Source organism: Oncorhynchus tshawytscha, linkage group LG10 (assembly GCF_018296145.1).
Source record: "Oncorhynchus tshawytscha isolate Ot180627B linkage group LG10, Otsh_v2.0, whole genome shotgun sequence".
Lineage (NCBI taxonomy): Eukaryota > Metazoa > Chordata > Actinopteri > Salmoniformes > Salmonidae > Oncorhynchus > Oncorhynchus tshawytscha.
The window spans coordinates 21,886,231-21,905,794 of record NC_056438.1 but is presented as its reverse complement, the minus strand read 5'-3'; the positions used below and the strand labels follow the sequence as shown (position 1 = coordinate 21,905,794).

Here is a 19,564-nt window from a genome sequence, read left to right as displayed (position 1 = left end):
TTTTATATATCTAATAAGGAATGAACATCGTCAAACATATGTTTATTATCACCACAGAACATTAGACATAGGGTAGGCCTATCAATGAATTTCCTTGTGTGATTATTTCTGGTATTTCCACTGTATGGCTTGCCTGCCTGTGCAGTGACGGCATTCTTGTACCATACAATGACATGGGAGTTTCGTGTACGAGTTAAAATAGTTCAACCAATGAGACCGCCCCACGTTTGTAGGCAACAAGGATGTGTGCTGCTAGGACTGGCCAGTGGCCACTCACCGCACATAAATGAGTCATGGAATTCGGCTCTTATTACTGACTCGGATATTTTCGACTCGTTCAAAGAACGAATCTTTCGACTAATTTCTTTCATTTATGACCAGAGCACACAGGACCCCCTACTGCCCAACTGGCGAATAATGAACTGAAAACTCGAAAGAGTCACGATTCTACAAGCCTCTCGTTCACCATGGGGGGGCGTCTTTAAACTTACTCTTGAAAGTCGTAATAGTAGAACGTACTTTTGCTCTCTCGTTCACATCTCAAGGTGCAATTTCATAACTGGGTAATGCATCATCAGCTCCTCTTGTCATGTTAGGCATTGCATATCTTAGAGAGCTATTTTAAACTAGTCAGAAATGTCCTGATGAACTTGCCCATTTTTATTTAGGTGTTTTAGCTACTCATATATTACATGAATACACATTAGACATGGCACAATGTATAGAATTGCAAGAAAATTAGCTTTAAAACTGCAACATTTTATTTGCGTCCCATGACAAAATGTGAAAAATTGCAGGAAATAAGCTTTAAACCAGCAAAGTTCTCTCCACCAACAAGAGGAGTGTGAACAGTTTGTGTTATGAACAGTGATTGTGCCCATAGAAATAGACGTGGCGCGCGCAGAGGGGTACGTGATGTTCCCGAATGCTGGAAGGGGGGCCCGAGTGAAAAAGTTTTGGAGCCCCTGCCATAAGGGGGCTTTTGGAGCTGTAATTTGTGACTGAGACTTTTAAACGTGTGCTTTAAACAATGTACATTTGTTGATTTCTAGGCATACAATAAATATTATTTATTGAATGATACATTTGGAACGAGGTCTAGTTATGGGCGTCCCCGGACTAGATTGTGAACGACTCTTGGCGGAATGTATTGCGTGATTGCGGTGAGGGTGATAAGCACAATATCGTTCGCGAATTGCAGCCCCTCCAAAATATTCGTTCTCGAGTTCGGGTTTGTTGAGCAGGTGGCTCTGAGGCTGTGTATGTTTTGGTTCTACAACGCTGTGTCCATCATATCGTTCAATAATACATTATTTATATTATTTCTTGCACCATGAGATCAATGATCAGTTCTAAACATGTATTTGTCTTCGCTATGCTCATGATCTATTTCTTTGCGCGTATATGAAAGACAGTTGGCGGTTTGATCATGTCTCTGGAGCTTCTGTGCCGGAAGAGCGTGTAGCCAGCCTATGCTGTAGGACTCATTGACGCCAGCACTAGCAAGTTAAACTAACGACAAAAATGAACAAATCACTCAGAAAATGAATCATGACTCGCGAGTCGGTAAAAAGAACCGTTCAAAAAGAATGAACAATTCGCGAACTGCACTTCACTAAAGAAATGTAGGGCAGTTTGAATCAGTGAAGGAGGACAGTAACGGGACCGGTTGAAGTTTCACTTAAGAAACCACCTATTGTTGACATTTGCCGAAGTTATTCAATGGCATGCCACGTAGAGAAAATTGGAACAATATATTAGATTCATGCTAGATTTTTGGTCACTCTTGGTTGTCTAAACAACTTGTGTTGTCCTTCGCAAGGAAATTGCAGGAACCTTCCAGTGGCGTTCCACTGTGTCACTCGGAACTATTTCCTAACCGGACTATGGGAACACTTGTTATCCTCAAAGGTTCAGGAAGAAAAACGACGAAGGAAATTACAGTTTAAATGATAGCGTACAATATAATTAGAGACGTGAAATATACAGCTCCGGGAGAAGTTTGAAGTATTCAAGTATGGAGTCGGGTCGACGGAAAGGTTTCAACGGAGTCCTGTCTTCCTTGTCTCTGCTCTGTGTCATTCTGGACATCCAGTTGGACGGTAAGACAAGACAGACAAGGTAGTGTTTTGTGCTGTAAAAGTTCTGCCTGCATTGTGCATAGAAAATACCGGTAACTAAACTATTCAGTCATTTCCTTAGCTACGACCGGTTGTATAGGGTTCAGCATGATCAGGTGTGCCCCCCCCATTGCTTGCTACTAGCTGTAGGCTAACTAGGCTACCCAAATCCTTTGGCTGTAACTTAGCTGCTTTTCCAGTTGTCTTTTGAATATCCCCCTTCCCAACAAAACATACTCTGTTTCCTGCATTAAAGTCAGTTCCTATGCGGTTAGCTGAACTACCTATATGCATTGCTTTGGGGCCTTCTTAGAGGCTCACGCACACAAAGTGTTGTTTCAGGTGTCTTGGGGGCAACTCATGTGGAGATTGAGCAGCACTTGGAGATGGGCCGTAAGCTGTTGGCCGCTGGTCAACTGGCGGAGGCTTTGTCCCACTACCACTATGCAGTGGGTAAGGTTACCAACCAGACACTCGTTATCATAACTCAAACATCCTTAGATCTCAGCCTGTAGCCTTTGTGTCTGTCTGTCTCTCCCTCTGTTAGTACCCTCTCTTAAAAATAAGTCAGGCTGCTGCAATGCATAACACAGTCCTTCCAAAGGATGAATCGTTGTATTCCAACTTTGTCATGCATCCTTTCAGATCTCACTCTCTTTCACTTAGATAAACACATTGACCATTTATACCTACACACTTTCAGTCAATGTATGGCCATGTAATCAATGTAGCCACATGAAAATAGCTAGATCTAAAGTATGTGATCACCTACTGACGTAATGTATTCAACCCTATGCCTCCCCTCAGAGGGAGACTCTAAGAACTACCTCACCTACTACAAGCGGGCAGCTGTGTTTCTGGCCATGGGGAAGTCCAAATCAGCCCTTCCAGATCTGACCAGAGCCATCCAGCTCAAACCAGACTTCCTGGCTGTAAGTGGACACAGAAATTCATCAACAATAAAATCATCTCTGTTGTCATGATGATAAATCACAGTTATGGACACAATGTTGTGATATTGTTATTAATTCTTTATCTATCTCTGCCTGTTTACCTGTATCTTTCTCTGTCTTTGTGTCCCATGTCACCCTCTCTGGCTCCCTCCCTCATTGTTTCTCTCTCCTCCTACTTTCAACATTCATCCCTCTCTCTCTCTCTCCCTCCAACTGCCTCCATGTTTCCAGGCCAGACTGCAGAGAGGGAATATCCTCCTGAAGCAGGGCAACACCCAGGATGCACGGGAGGACTTTGAGACTGTGGTAAGTCTAGATGCTTAGAAATAGAACAACTAAATTCAGCAACAACAAAAAAAGTCCCTTTTTCAGGATGCTGTCTTTCAAAGATAATTCGTAAATATCCAAAACTTTACAGATCTTAATTGTAAAGGGTTTAAACACTGTTTCCCATGCTTGTTCAATGAACCATCTCCTTCACTGCAGCCGAGGTGAGTAAGACATTTAAACGTGTTAACCCTCGCAAGGCTGCAGGCCCAGACGGCATCCCCAGCCGCACCCTCAGAGCATGCGCAGACCAGCTGGCCGGTGTGTTTACGGACATATTCAATCAATCCCTATACCAGTCTGCTGTTCCCACATGCTTCAAGAGGGCCACCATTGTTCCTGTTCCCAAGAAAGCTAAGGTAACTGAGCTAAACGACTACCGCCCCGTAGCACTCACATCCGTCATCATGAAGTGCTTTGAGAGACTAGTCAAGGACCATATCACCTCCACCCTACCTGACACTCTAGACCCACTCCAATTTGCTTACCGCCCAAATAGGTCCACAGACGATGCAATCTCAACCACACTTCACACTGCCCTAACCCATCTGGACAAGAGGAATACCTATGTGAGAATGCTGTTCATCGACTACAGCTCGGCATTCAACACCATAGTACCCTCCAAGCTCGTCATCAAGCTCGAGACCCTGGGTCTCGACCCCGCCCTGTGCAACTGGGTACTGGACTTCCTGACAGGCCGCCCCCAGGTGGTGAGGGTAGGCAACAACATCTCCTCCCCGCTGATCCTCAACACTGGGGCCCCACAAGGGTGCGTTCTGAGCCCTCTCCTGTACTCCCTGTTCACCCACGACTGCGTGGCCACGCACGCCTCCAACTCAATCATCAAGTTTGCGGACGACACAACAGTGGTAGGCTTGATTACCAACAACGACGAGACGGCCTACAGGGAGGAGGTGAGGGCCCCTCGGAGTGTGGTGTCAGGAAAATAACCTCACACTCAACGTCAACAAAACTAAGGAGATGATTGTGGACTTCAGGAAACAGCAGAGGGAACACCCCCTATCCACATCGATGGAACAGTAGTGGAGAGGGTAGCAAGTTTTAAGTTCCTCGGCATACACATCACAGACAAACTGAATTGGTCCACTCACACAGACAGCATCGTGAAGAAGGCGCAGCAGCGCCTCTTCAACCTCAGGAGGCTGAAGAAATTCGGCTTGTCACCAAAAGCACTCACAAACTTCTACAGATGCACAATCGAGAGCATCCTGGCGGGCTGTATCACCGCCTGGTACGGCAACTGCTCCGCCCTCAACCGTAAGGCTCTCCAGAGGGTAGTGAGGTCTGCACAACGCATCACCGGGGGCAAACTACCTGCCCTCCAGGACACCTACACCACCCGATGTTACAGGAAGGCCATAAAGATCATCAAGGACATCAACCATCCGAGCCACTGCCTGTTCACCCCGCTATCATCCAGAAGGCGAGGTCAGTACAGGTGCATCAAAGCTGGGACCGAGAGACTGAAAAACAGCTTCTATCTCAAGGCCATCAGACTGTTAAACAGCCACCACTAACATTGAGTGGCTGCTGCCAACACACTGACAATGACATTGACTCAACTCCAGCCACTTTAATAATGGGAAATGATGTAAATATATAAACAATGCTACCTTATATAATGTTACTTACCCTACATTATTCATCTCATATGCATACGTATATACTGTACTCTATATCATCGACTGCATCCTTATGTAATACATGTATCACTAGCCACTAACTATGCCACTTTGTTTACATACTCATCTCATATGTATATACTGTACTCGATATCAGCTACTGTATCTTGCCTATGCTGCTCTGTACCATCACTCATTCATATATCCTTATGTACATATTCTTTATCCCCTTACACTGTGTATAAGACAGTAGTTTTGGAATTGTTAGTTAGATTACTTGTTGGTTATTACTGCATTGTCGGAACTAGAAGCACAAGCATTTCGCTACACTCGCATTAACATCTGCTAACCATGTGTATGTGACAAATAAAATTTGATTTGATTTAACAGTTAATGAACATGCACCTGTGGAACGGTCTTACAGACAATAGGCAATTAAGGTCACAGTTATGAAAACTTTGGACACTAAAAGAGGCCTTTCTACTGACTCTGAAAAACACCAAAAGAAAGATGCCCAGGGTCCCTGCTCATCTCCGTGAATGTGCCTTAGGCATGCTGCAAGGAGGCATGAGGACTGCAGATGTGGCCAGGTCAATAAATTGCAATGTCCATGCTGTGAGATGCCTAAGATGCCGCAGTTGACAGTGAGAGGACGTTTCTTATTTTGCTGAGTTTATAATGCTGCTACTACTACCATACTATTAATTATGTTTCTATATATCTCTATATATTTCTACCTTATCCTTCTTTCAATCAAAATCTCACTGCTGTATTTTCCGAATGCTCATACCATCGTTTCACTGTCTCATGTTTCGCTTAAAAATAATCTTATTCATTGTCATTTTGTTACTGCAATTATGTGATGTGGGCGAAGTAAAGGGAATCTGAAGGATTAGATAAGACTTGATGTGTTCTGTGGGGATATGTATTTTTAGACCTGATATGATTGATCTTTTATAGCAATTATAAGCTTCTAATAAATATCTCACAGTTTCTTCAGAAACTTGATCTTTCTATTTGATTTACTTCCTTCTCCTCCTCAGCTGCATCGCTCCCCTGACCAGGAGGAGGCACGGGACCAGTTGATGAGGGCCAACAAGCTGGAGGAGCTGCGGGAGGAGGCCCACGCGGCCCACCACAGAGGAGACTACAGCACCACCATCACTGTGCTGGACCGCGTCGTAGAGGTAGGGGCTAGCTCCACCACAGGGCCTAGAAATTGGGCCTTGTCATGGAGGTAGGGGCTCCCTCTGTCACAGGGCCTAGTCTGAGGATGGAAAGAAATGCCTTTTCACCTAAACAATACCTTCATCATCAAACAGTGCTGTACTATACTTCTACAGTCTTTGTATCAAATCATAAAAAGGGAAAATTCACACCACTGACCTTACCTCTCTTTCTCCTCAGCTCTCCCCCTGGGACCCTGAGTCACGGGAGCTCCGAGCGGATTGCTACATCCGCCTGGGAGATCCCAGGAAGGCCATCCACGACCTGACTCCCACCACCCAGCTGAGGAATGACAACCGAGCTGCCTTCCTCAAGCTCAGCATCCTGCATTATAGCCTGGGAGAGCACCAGGAGTCACTAGGGTACGCTCACCATGAATTTATTAGTAATAGGGAGGTGTGATTTAAGCAAACAATCAACCACGTTTATCAAGCAAATACATTTAAATGAAGAGGTTTTGGGCTTCAGAGCAACATTGGTTTGAGTTTTTGTGGTTGATTGTGGCACTTGAGGCACTTGTCAGTTGGTAAAGAATATTCACTCTTTCAAAATTCATGGGGAAAAAATGAAAAATAATCTCAATCCGCTTTACATAATATGTAAATCTCTCTCTGTGCAGTCACGTCCGAGAGTGTCTGAAGCTGGACCAGGATGACAAGGACTGTTTATCCCACTACAAACAGGTGAAGAAGCTCAGCAAGCAGCTGGACTCTGCCGAGGAGCACATCGAGGAGGCGAGGTCAGTACCACTGTATGCAAGTTGAGCCTGCTCTGAAGGGGGGATATTTAAAAAAAAAAAAACAATTTAATAAGAAATCTAGTCAAGATGTTGACATGGTTTTAAATATGGATTTTTCTTTGAAATAATAATTGTCCTTCAAACTTTGCTTTCGTCAAAGATTCTTCAATTTGCAGCAATTACAGCCTTGCAGACCTTTGGCATTCTAGTTGTCAATTTGTTGAGGTAATCTGAAGAGATTTCACCCCATGCTTCCTGAAGCACCTCCCACAAGTTGGATTGGCTTGATGGGCACTTCTTACGTACCATACGGTCAAGCTGCTTCCACAACAGCTCAATAGGGTTGAGATCCGGTGACTGTGCTGGCCACTCCATTATAGACAGAATACTAGCCGACTGCTTCTTCCCTAAATAGTTCTTGCATAGTTTGGAGCTGGGCTTTGGGTCATTGTCCTGTTGTAGAAGGAAATTGGTACCAATTAAGCGCTGTCCACAGGGTATGGCATGGTGTTGCAAAATTGAGTGATAGCCTTCCTTCTTTAAGATCCCTTTTACCCTTTACAAATCTCTCACTTTACCATCACCAAAGCATCCCCAGACCATCACTTTGTCTCCACCATGCTTTACAGATGACGTCAAGCACTCCTCCAGCATCTTACATTTTTTTCTGCATCTCACAAATGTTCTTCTTTGTGATCCGAACACAATAAACTGAGATTCGTCTGTCCATAACACTTTTTTCCAACCTTCCTCTGTCCAGTGTCTTTTGCCCATCTTAATCTTTTATTTTTATTGTCCAGTCTGAGATATGGCTTTTTCTTTGAAACTCTGCCTAGAAGGCCAGCATCCCAGAGTCACCTCTTCACTGGTGTTTTGCGGGTACTATTTAATGAAGCTGCCAGTTGATGACTTGTGAGGCGTCTGTTTCTCAAAATAGACACTCAAATATACTTGTCCTCTTGCTCAGTTGTGCACAGGGGCCTCCCACTCCTCTTTCTATTCTGGTTAGAGACCGTTTGAGCTGTTCTGTGAAGGGAGTAGTACACAGCGTTGTATGAGATCTTCAGTTTCTTGGCAATTTCTTGCATGGAATAGCCTTCATTTCTCAGAACAAGAATAGACTGACAAGTTTTAGAAGAAAGGTCTGTTTCTGGCCATTTTGAGCCTGTAATCAAACCAACAAATGCTGAAGCTCCAGATACTCAACTAGTCTAAAGAAGTTAATCAGAACAACAGTTTTCAGCTGTGCTAACATAATTGCAAAAGGGTTTTCTAATGATCAATTAGCCTTTTTAAAATGATAAACTTGGATTAGCTAACACAACGTGCCATTGGAACACAGGAGTGATGGTTGCTGATAATGTGCCTCTGTACGCTTATGTAGATATTCCATAAAAAATCAGTCGTTTCCAGCAACAATAGTCATTTACAACATGAACAATGTCAACACTGTATATCTGATCAATTGAATGTTATTTTAATGGACAAAATGTTTTGCTTTCAAAAACAAGGATATTTAAGTGACCCCAAACTTTTCATCGGTAGTGTATATGTTTTTACTGAGGTACAGTTCATATAAGGAAATCATTACATTTAAAATGAATGTATTAGTCCCTAATCTGTGGATTTCACATGACTGGGCAAAGGTGCAGCCACCAACTGGGGAGCCAGGCCCAGCCAATCAGAATGAGATTTTTCCTCAAAGGGGCTATATTACAGACAGAAATACTCCTAAATTCTCTGCCAATAGCTCTGGTGGACATTCCTGCAGTCAGCATGCCAATTGTACACTTCCTCAACTTGAGACATCTGTGGCGTTGTGTTGTGTGACAACTGCATATTTTAAAATCACCTTTTATTGTCCCCAGCACAAAGTGCACCTGTGTAATTATCATGCTGTTTAATCAGCTTCTTGCCTGAAAATGTAAATAAGCTATTTACATGCAGAAGTGGCATATATTGTCTGCCTTTTGCCTACACATAGTGGAGGAATATATATTTTTTATTTTTTTATTTCACCTTTATTTAACCAGGTAGGCAAGTTGAGAACAAGTTCTCATTTACAATTGCGACCTGGCCAAGATAAAGCAAAGCAGTTCGACACATACAACGACACAGAGTTACACGTGGGAGTAAAACAAACATACAGTCAATAATACAGTATAAACAAGTCTATATACGATGTGAGCAAATGAGGTGAGGTAAAGGCAAAAAAAAAAAAAGTTCATGGTGGCAAAGTAAATACAATATAGCAAGTAAAACACTGGAATGGTAGATTTGCAGTGGAAGAATGTGCAAAGTAGAAATAAAAATAATGGGGTGCAAAGGAGCTAAATAAATAAATAAATCAAATAAATACAGTAGGGAAAGAGGTAGTTGTTTGGGCTAAATTATAGGTGGGCTATGTACAGGTGCAGTAATCTGTGAGCTGCTTTGACAGTTGGTGCTTAAAGCTAGTGAGGGAGATAAGTGTTTCCAGTTTCAGAGATTTTTGTAGTTCGTTCCAGTCATTGGCAGCAGAGAACTGGAAGGAGAGGCAGCCAAAGAAGAATTGGTTTTGGGGGTGACCAGAGAGATATACCTGCTGGAGGGCGTGCTACAGGTGGGTGATGCTATGGTGACCAGCGAGCTGGGATAAGGGGGGACTTTACCTAGCAGTGTCTTGTAGATGACATGGAGCCAGTGGGTTTGGCGACGAGTATGAAGCGAGGGCCAGCTAACGAGAGCGTACAGGTCGCAATGGTGGGTAGTATATGGGGCTTTGGTGACAAAACGGATTGCACTGTGATAGACTGCATCCAATTTGTTGAGTAGGGTATTGGAGGCTGTTTTGTAAATGACATCGCCGAAGTCGAGGATTGGTAGGATGGTCAGTTTTACAAGGGTATGTTTGGCAGCATGAGTGAAGGATGCTTTGTTACGAAATAGGAAGCCAATTCTAGATTTAACTTTGGATTGGAGATGTTTGATGTGGGTCTGGAAGGAGAGTTTACAGTCTAACCAGACACCTAGGAATTTGTAGTATTCTAAGTCAGAGCAGTCCAGAGTAGTGATGTTGGACAGGCGGGCAGGTGCAGGCAGCGATCGGTTGAAGAGCATGTATTTAGTTTTACTTGTATTTAAGAGCCATTTTGAGGCCACGGAAGGAGAGTTGTATGGCATTGAAGCTTGCCTGAAGGGTTGTTAACACAGTGTCCAAAGAAAGGCCAGAAGTATACAGAATGGTGTCGTCTGCGTAGAGGTGGATCAGAGACTCACCAGCAGCAAGAGCGACATTATTGATGTATACAGAGAAGAGTCGGTCCAAGAATTGAACCAGAATCAGAAAGATCAATGCTGGAATTCTTTGTATTTTGTTCAGTAAAAAGAATCTGAGCAGGCTCTACTTGCTGACTTCCATAAATGTTTGGCCTTTCACTTAAACAATGGAGAGGAACCAGAAAAACGTGTTTTAGGCTGCTGGAATTCTTCGCAGTTTGGTTGTTTAAATGGGGCAACCTCAGAGCAGGCTCAACTTGTACGAAGCTTTGGAATTGCCTGGACTGCTCAGCCCCAGGCAATAGGTCAACCCTTAATGTCAATTCCTGCCTTCCTATGTGGTCTTAAATGGTAGTCCCTCCAAGTGGGCTTATGTTTCAGTTCCCATGCTTTGTGTTTGATCATTTCACTCCTTGTGTTCCTTTGACCGTTTTTATATTTTAGGTTTTAGCACCAAACCTATTTGTATCCACTTTGGTTGATTTTAGTTCTGACTTGTATGGTGGTTGTATTTATTTATGTCTTGTTGCTCTAAAATGTATATTATTAAATGTTTGTTATCAGGTATCAGGAGGCCATAGTCAAGTATGAGTCAGTGATGAGAAGAGAGCCTAATGTCCCATACTACACCAACAAGGCCAATGAGAGGATCTGCTTCTGCCTGGTCAAGGTGGGTCCCATCACATACTGTAGAAAGATTGAACCTATGGAGTGGACCGTTACCATGGCCTCAGCCATAGTCATTTGATAGTAATAGCTTGGCCTTCTTCTACTAAAGTCAGAAATTCATTGGTAGTGTGTTCAAATTCTCATAATTTTACTACCTCTGACTTCATATAACTTTTTAAAAAGTATATTATTTAATGATTGAGTAATTACTAATGGACTGGAACCCAATACTAATGCTTAATATACGTTGTTCCATTTTTCTCCACCAGAACAAGATGACTGCTAAGGCAATAGACCTCTGTTCTGAAGCCCACCAGAGAGACCCACGCAACATCAACATCCTCCGAGACAGAGCTGAGGCTTTCATCCTCAACCAGGACTACGAGAAAGGTACTTTCACCCAGTGGTGTAAAAAGTGCCCAATTTTTCATACTTGAGTAGAAGTAAAGATACCTTAAAAAGAAAATGACTCAAGTACAAGTGAGTCACCCAGTAAAATACTACTTGAGTAAAAGTCTAAAATTATTTGGTTTGAAATATACTTAAGTATCAAAAGTAAAAGTATAAATCATTAAACATTTCTTATATTAAGCAAACCAGACGACACAATTGTATTATTTATTTGCAGATAGCCAGGGGCACAGTTCAACACTCAGACATAATTTACAAACAAAGTATTTGTTTAGTGAGCCTGCAGTAGGGATGACCAGGGATGTTCTCTTGATGAGTGCATGAATTTAGAAAATGTTCCTGTCCTGCTAAGCATTCAAAATGTACCAAGTAACTTTGGTTGTCAGGGAAAATGTAAGGAGTAAAAAGTACATTTATTTTCTTTAGGAATGTAGTGGAGTAAAAGTTGTCAAAAATATAAATAGTAAACTACAGACACCCTAAACTACTTAAGTAGTACTTTAAAGTATTTTTTACTTGAGTACTTTAAACCACAGATTTCTCCATGCTATTACCGTAATTTCCAGACTATAAGCCGCTACTTTATTCCCACGCTTTGAACCTTGCGGTTTATACAATGACGCAGCTAATTTATGGATTTTTCCCGCTTTCACAAGATTCATGCCGCCAAAAAACTGAGCACATCACATAATGTGACGTAAATCGAGCGCGCTCTTCATCATTCTGATTACGGTAGTCATTTTGCCACCCTCATCATGGCAAAGACACAGAGAAATGCATATGATGCAGCTTTCACGTTGAAGCCGATCGATCTGGCTGTTGGAAAAAGGAAATAGAGCTGCTGCACGGGAGCTTGGCCTTAATGAGTCGATGATAAGACGTTGGAAACAGCAGTGTGAGGAACTGACTCAGTGCAAAAAGACAACAAAAGCTTTCAGAGGGAAGAAAAGCAGATGGCCCAAAGTATTTGCAGCCACTCGACATCAGTGTAAATCGTGCATTTAAGGTGGCGCTCCATGTTCAGTGGGAGGCTTGGATGACAAGTGGGGAGAAATCCTTCACTAAAACGGGCTGCATGTGAAGAGCAACTTATGGTCAAGTCTGCCAGTGGGTCCTGACAGCGTGGAGCATTGTCAAACAATCCACTATCATCAACGGGTTTCGAAAGGCTGGACTGCTGCGTGTTGAAGAGGGCAGCATGAGCTCAGCGGGGAATTTGTCTACGGATGAAAGTGACGAGAGCGACAATGAAAACGATCCAACATCGGATGATGCAATTCTGAGGCTATTCAACTCCGACACCGAAGGAGATGACTTCAGTGATTTCAGTGCACAGAAGGAGGAAGATAGTGACTTTCTTGGTAGGCTACTGTTTACTGCTATTTTTTTTTTAAATTGTTACCAGCCGTGTTTCGTTAAAGCCTATTTATTTTTGTTACAAGCCATGTTTCGTTTAAAGGCTGTGTAAAGTTCATTTGTTTCAATGTACCGGTAGGCACCTGCGTCTTATAGACATGTGCGGCTTATTTATGTACAAAATACATATTTTTCTAATAATTCAGTGGGTGCGGCTTATATTCAGGTGCGCTTGATAGTCCAGAAATTACGGTACTGTAGCAAAGAGAATGATGGCATGGAATGATAACACTTTATTTTGCTTTGTTTTTTACTCCCTCGAGTACTCACACTGCCTTTGTTTACTTGTGGGCTTTTTGTAGCTCAGGGGAACACAAACTTGCCATGTAACCCAGTGTTTGTAGCCAGGAGCCAGTCTAAAGCCTGAACTAACACTTTTTCCCCTCTTACTAGCTTTGACTTTGCTGATATCTACTTTATTGAGAAAGAATGTACTTACTATGACTGATTTATGGTTCTCAGCTAGCTATCTTAAGATGAATGCACTAACTGTAAGTTGCTCTGGATAAGAGTGTCTGCTAAATGACCTAACATGTAAAATATGTAAATGTCCTGATCGCTGCAGTCAAATCCCAGTGGGATCGTAGTGCCAGCTCTGTCAAGTATCCATTTTGATATTTTTCTGTCTCTGCCTTTCTTTACCTCTCCCTCCCTACATCTCTAGCGGTCGAAGACTACCAGGAAGCGAGGGAGTTTGACATGGAGAACAATGAGATCAGGGAAGGTCTGGAGCGAGCCCAAAAACTGCTCAAGCTCTCCCGGAAGAGAGACTATTACAAGATCTTGGGTGTCAATAGGTATGACTGACCTAGAGAAGGGAGCTCTGTTTAAATATTTCTTAAAAACATAATTCCTTCCTTCCTTCCTTGACATAATCTACTGTCTATATGTGATCTTTAAGCAATTGGACAATTGAGAAGTTCATGATGTTGAAATCATTTTCACCAACCTCCGTGATAACCTCAGGGAAATTGGCATGCATTTGCTCCTTGTATTCAAACAGTCATTTACCTTAGCTTATGTTATTTTTCTCCAGGAGTGCCAACAAACAGGAAATCATCAAGGCGTACAGGAAGCTGGCCCAACAGTGGCATCCTGACAACTTCAGAGAGGAGGCAAAGAAGAAGGAGGCGGAGAAAAGGTTCATCGACATCGCCTCTGCTAAAGAGGTGCTAACCGACCCAGGTACTGTACTTTACTGTATATGCACCTGATAGTGTTCGTCAAGCTTGTAGATAAGAGGACTATTAACCCCTCCCATATTGGAAAATGTATACCTGGTATGATTGTATTTAGGAAGCTGTAACCTATTTGCAGTATGATGACATCCTGTTTTCGGGAATCAACATTTCTGTTGAAACCTAGCTGGAAACAAGATTAACTTGTTGCTTATTCCCACATCTCTCCATCCCCTGTAGAAAAGCGTCAGAAATTTGACTCGGGCGAGGACCCCCTGGACCCAGAGAGCCAGCAGGGTGGAGGAGGGGGTCAGGGTGGCCAAGGACGGCCCTTCCACTTCAACCCCTTCGAGTCCGGCGGCAACTACCACTTCAAGTTCAACCACTAGTGAGGACGAGAAACATGCGGGGGCTGACGGAACCGGAAAGGACCTACGATTGGGGGATTTAAGGCCTATGAAAACCCGTGGAGTAATTTATGGATGTACCCAGGTGTCGGGTTTGGGGGATTGTGGGTAATGTAATGAGACTACGGGGACGTGAATGACTGTCAAAGGCGGTGGACTACTACTGTCCCTCGAGGGTTAAACTTTCTACCACAGATTCTACATGGATGAAACTGGGTGACAATGTGTCGGCAAGTTGACTCTGAAAAGTATTTTATTAGGATCCCCAATTAGGCGCTTCCAAGGCAATGTCTACTCTTCCTGGGGTCGAAACAGGAAACAAAAAAACAAATAATATACAATACATAAAAATGTCTGTCTCCACAGTCGGCGTCGTGAGGTGTTTTTTTATCTGGTTTTAAGGCTGGCTGATAATCTTACCTGGGGTGGGAGAGTTCCATGTAGTCATGGCTCTAATTTAATACTGTGCATTTCCCAGCCTCATTTCTTGACCTGGGGACTATGAAGAGTCTTCTGGCTGCATGTATTGAGTGGTACTGAACTGTGTACCAACTGCTTGAACGGACAGTTCAGTACCTTTTTTACCCATCATCACCTCACACAAAGACCAATAGTGACGCAGTCAATCAATCCTCAACTTTGACCCAAAAGAGATTGACATGCATACCACTGATATTCACCCTCCGCGTACATCTAAGTGCAATATGTGCTGCTCTGTTCTGGAGCAATTGCAATTTTCCACTCGAGTGGTCGACGATGCGAGAATGAAGACTGGTATAGGTGTGCTGTTCAGTCCTCCCAACTAGGCCCAGGTTGTAGATGACATCAGTGCATCCCTCCTCCAGTATCCATGTCCTTTTTCTTTGGGATGTCTGTCTGCTGCTTTTGCTTTGTTTGCAGTTTTTTTTCTTTTTCGCCTCATTTTTCCTCTAAGGGCTCGTTTTGGTAACAACGTAGCTCTTTTGGTTTTTGCTCTGCTACAATAACCTGGGTGTCGGACTCCTTATCCATTTATTTATAATGCTAAAATGAGCTCAAGTCGGATAAAATCAGATTCAGACTGACATCCAAGCTACTCAGACAGATTATATTCAGAAAAGTACAACATTCAGAGTTTTCAGAATGTTTTATAAGAGATTGATGTCGTTCTCTTCACCACACAAACTATGTGTCTGTTCTGTTTTTTTAATATTTCTTATATTTCTATCTGCAAAGCTCTGAACGTTGTTCTCCACTAAATTGGCTTTCACCCCTTCCTGGTTGCGTACCCAATCACCATAGAAAATTATAGAGGCCTCTAGTGGCCAAAAGGCAGTTTTGGCATGGGCAGTGCCATTGAGGGCTTCCACCATTTTAATGTAGTCAACTGGGAGGGACTTCCAACTTCATTGGCTGATGACCAACCAGGATCAGCCAATCGTGAAGAAAATTGACTATATAAAAATTGAGCTTGCTATAATGGCACAGATATAAAGATGAGTCCTTTCTCAATGCCAATCACATGACTCCTTCCTAGTTGTGTACCCAATCAAAAGGGTAAGCATGAAGCTTCTCTGTCTACTTCCTGAAAGAGCCTGCGTTGTTGCATTCTCTCTCCTTTTTTCATTGATTTCAAAGCATGTCTGAATGAAAACTTGCACTTTTTGTATTTTGTCTATTTTTTTCTACTTTTTAATAACCACTCCTGATGTTACTGAAAATGTGTTCCACGGTTCAAAGTAACTGAAGGGACTGTCTGCAACAACGAACAAACTATTGAGTCATTTTAATGTGTCAAACAAATGATAGACTACAACATGTATGGACTGTCAATATCGTCCCATCAACTATTAACATGCATTGAATTCTAAGGATACAGTATAGCTGTAACTGAAAGCTTTGAATGTCACTGACTGCTAAACTACAGTGCCTTCAGAAAGTATTCATACCCCTTGACTTTCACCACATGTTGTGTTACAGCCTGAATTTAAAATGGATTTACACAGATGGTTTTTATGACGACTTCACATAATAACCCATAATGTCAAAGTGGAATTAGGTAATAAATTAACAAATGAATGAATAATTAACTAAAATTAAAAGCTGAAATGTCTTCAGTCAATAAGTATTCAACCACTTTTTGTTATGGCAAGCCTAAATACGTTCAGGAGTAAAAATGTGCTTCACAAGTTGCATGGAATGTTGTGTGTTTAATATACTTTTTGAATGAGTACCTCATCTCTGTACTCCCACACAGGTAATGATCTGTAAGGTCCCTCAGTCGAGCAGTGAATTTCAAACATCGATTCAACCACAAAGACCGGGGAGGTTTTCCTACGAGGAATTGGGAAGGCCACCTATTGATTGATGGGTTGAATAAATATATATATATATATATATATATATATATATATATATTTTAGAGCAGACATTAAATATCCCTTTTGAGCATGGTGAAGTTACTTTAGATGGTGTATCAACTCACCCAGTCACTACAAAGATACAGGCGTGCTTTCTAACTGTGTTGCAGGAGAGGAAGGAAACCGCTCAGGGATTTCACCATGGGGTCAATGGTGACTTTGAAGCAGTTAGAGTTTAATGGCTGTGATAGAAAACGGAGGATGGATCAACAACACTGTAGTTACTCCACAATAGTAACCTAATTGACAGTGAAAAGAAGTCATGTACAGAATAAAAATATTCTAAAACACGCATCCTGTTTGTATCAAGGCACTTAAGTAATACTGCAAGAAATGTGGCAAAGCAATTCCCCCTTTGTCCTGAATATAAAAGTCTTATGTTTGGGGAAAAATGCAATACAACACATTACTGAGTACCACTTGCCATATTTTCAAGCATAGTGGTGGCTGCATCATGTTATGGGTATGCTTGTAATCGTTAAGGACTGGTGAGTTTATCAGGTTGAAAAATAAACAATGGAGCTAAGCACAGGCAAAATCCTAGAAAACCTGGTTCAGTCTGCTTTCCACTGGAAACTGGGAGATTAATTCACCTTTCAGCAGGACAATAATCTAGAATACAAAGCCAAATCTACACTGAAGTTGCTTACCAAGAAGTTTTGACTTAAATATACTTAAATCTATGGCAAGACCTGAAACTGGTTGTCTAGCAATGACCAACAATCAATTTAACCAAGCTAGTGGTTAGAGCGTTGGACTAGTAGCCGGAAGGTTGCAAGTTCAAACCCCCGAGCTGACAAGGTACAAATCTGTCGTTCTGCCCCTGAACAGGCAGTTAACCCATTGTTCCTAGGCCGTCATTGAAAATAAGAATTTGTTCTTAACTGACTTGCCTAGTTAAATAAAGGTAAATAAAAAAATATATACAATCCAGGTGTGGCAAGCTCTTAGAGACTTACCCAGAAAGACTCACAGCTGTAATCGCTGCCAATGGTGTTTCAACAAAGTATTGACTCGGACGTGTGAATATGTATGTAAATTGGATATTTCTGTGTTTCATTTTCAAAAAATGTACTTTCACTTGGTGGAAGAGGTGGTGAGACTTTAAACCATTTTGAATTCCGGCTGTAACAACAAAATATGGAATAAGTCAAGGGGTCTGAATACTTTCTGAGGGCACTGTACATCATTTTAATGTGATACCCTTGTGTTAAATTAAATGCCTGGGATGGGTTATTTTCTGGGGTTTGTTTTTTACGGATAGTTTTTACATTGCCAAACAGAATCAACTGAAATGTTCAAAAACTGTATTAAAATATGTGAACAAACCCTGTTTTTATGTGGATGGTGTGATCTTATTTTGAAGAAAGTTTTAAAATTGTTTGTACATTACTGATAGCGAACCATCTCTAGCTCTTGTTTGAGTTGTCTTTTTATTGTTGTGCAAATATGAGAATCCTCTTCCAGCAATCTGTGGCAGGTGGTGGGTCTGTCTAGTTCCATGAAAATGAATGTTTATGTGGACTTTAATTATTTGTTTGACACACCTACAATTTAGTTTCCTACTACCCTGTAATCACAACCAATAACTAGATGTTAAGTTTACAAGTAAAGTTGTGGGGCTTGGTAAAGCTCTTTTAAAAGTAGTTTGTGGTCGTGGAAGAGGTTTAAAAAGTGTTACTTTAATGATATTATTCGAAAGTGATCATTTCAAATGCCAAACCCTAGCCAGTAGTAGTGGTCAGTAGTTGTGTGGTTGTGGTGAGTAGTTTTGGTAAGTAGGTATGTGTGTAGTTCAGTAGTTGTGGTCAGTAGGTAAGTAGGTGTGTGGGTCTGTAGTTGTGGTTTAGTGGTTGTGGTCAGTAGTTGATTGGTTGTGGTCAGTAGTTTTAAGTAGGTGTGTGGTTCAGAAGTTGTGGTCAGTCGTTCTGTGGTTGTGGTCAGGAGTTGTGGTCTAGCTGTGGTCATTAGTTGAGTGGGTTAGTAGTTGTGTAGTTGTGGTCAGTAGTTTTGGTAAGTAGGTGTGTGCTTTTGGTCAGTAGATGTGTGCTTGTTTTCAGTGGTTATGGTCTGTAGTTATGTTGTGGTCAGTAGCAGCTGTGTGGTTGTGGTCAGGGTCAGTAGTTTTGTTAAGCAGGTGTGTGGTTCAGTAGTTCTGTGGTTGTGGTCTGGAGGCGTGGTCCCATTGTTTGGTTGTGTTCAGTTGTTTTGGTGAGTAGGTGTGTGGTTGTGGTCAGTAGTTTTGTAGTAAGTTGTGGTTCAGTAGTTGCATGCTAGTTGTGGTCAGTAGTTGTGTGGTGTGTCAGTAGTGCTATGGTTAGTAATTGTGGTAGTTGTGTGGTCAGTATTTGTGGTGTTATGGTCAGTAGTCTTGGTCAGAAGTTGTCAGTAGTTATGGTCTCTAGTTGTGCTGTTCAGGTCAGTAATTGGTTGTAGTCAGTAGTTATGGTCTCTAGTTGTGTTGTGGTAGGTAGATGTGTGCTTGTGGTCAGTAGTTATGGGCAGTTGTGGTCTAGTTCTGGTGTTGTGGTCAGTAGTTGTGTGGTGCAATAGTGTGGTTTTGGTAAGTAGGTATGTGGTGCAGTAGTTGGGGTCAGTAGTTTTGTGGTCAGTAGTAGTGGTTTAGTAGTTGTGGTCAGTAGCAGTTGTGTGATTAGTTATTGTGGTCAGTAGTTGTGTGGTTGTGGTCAGTAGTTTTGTTAAGAAGGTGTGTGGTTCAGTAGTTGTATGGTTATGGTCAGTAGTGTTGTGGTCAGTAGCAGCTGTGTGGTTGTGATCAGTAGTTTTAGTAAGTAGGTGTGTGGTTCAGTAGTTCTG

The 19,564-nt window shown here is 42.1% G+C and overlaps 1 protein-coding gene across 1 annotated transcript; it reads left to right on the top strand.

Annotated features, from left to right (window-relative positions):
* Positions 1 to 1,492: 1,492 nt before the first annotated feature.
* On the top strand, positions 1,493 to 16,429 carry LOC112259948 (dnaJ homolog subfamily C member 3). The gene is made up of 12 exons (XM_024434647.2): positions 1,493 to 2,102; positions 2,463 to 2,573; positions 2,928 to 3,052; positions 3,305 to 3,379; positions 6,087 to 6,230; positions 6,451 to 6,632; positions 6,890 to 7,009; positions 10,832 to 10,937; positions 11,206 to 11,326; positions 13,428 to 13,560; positions 13,800 to 13,948; positions 14,182 to 16,429. The coding sequence occupies exons 1-12, from the start codon at positions 2,018 to 2,020 to the stop codon at positions 14,328 to 14,330; spliced, it is 1,500 nt and encodes a 499-aa protein (XP_024290415.1). The 5' UTR covers positions 1,493 to 2,017; the 3' UTR covers positions 14,331 to 16,429.
* Positions 16,430 to 19,564: the final 3,135 nt, after the last annotated feature.

What these genes read in the sequence shown, in the direction of transcription:
- LOC112259948 (XM_024434647.2), top strand. Translation starts at nt 2,018, where the DNA reads ATGGAGTCGGGTCGACGGAAAGGTTTCAACGGAGTCCTGTCTTCCTTG. An exon ending in AAGATCTTGGGTGTCAATAG is followed by an intron (nt 13,561 to 13,799) that starts GTATGACTGACC and finishes ATTTTTCTCCAG; the next exon opens with GAGTGCCAACAAACAGGAAA. An exon ending in AGAGGTGCTAACCGACCCAG is followed by an intron (nt 13,949 to 14,181) that starts GTACTGTACTTT and finishes CATCCCCTGTAG; the next exon opens with AAAAGCGTCAGAAATTTGAC.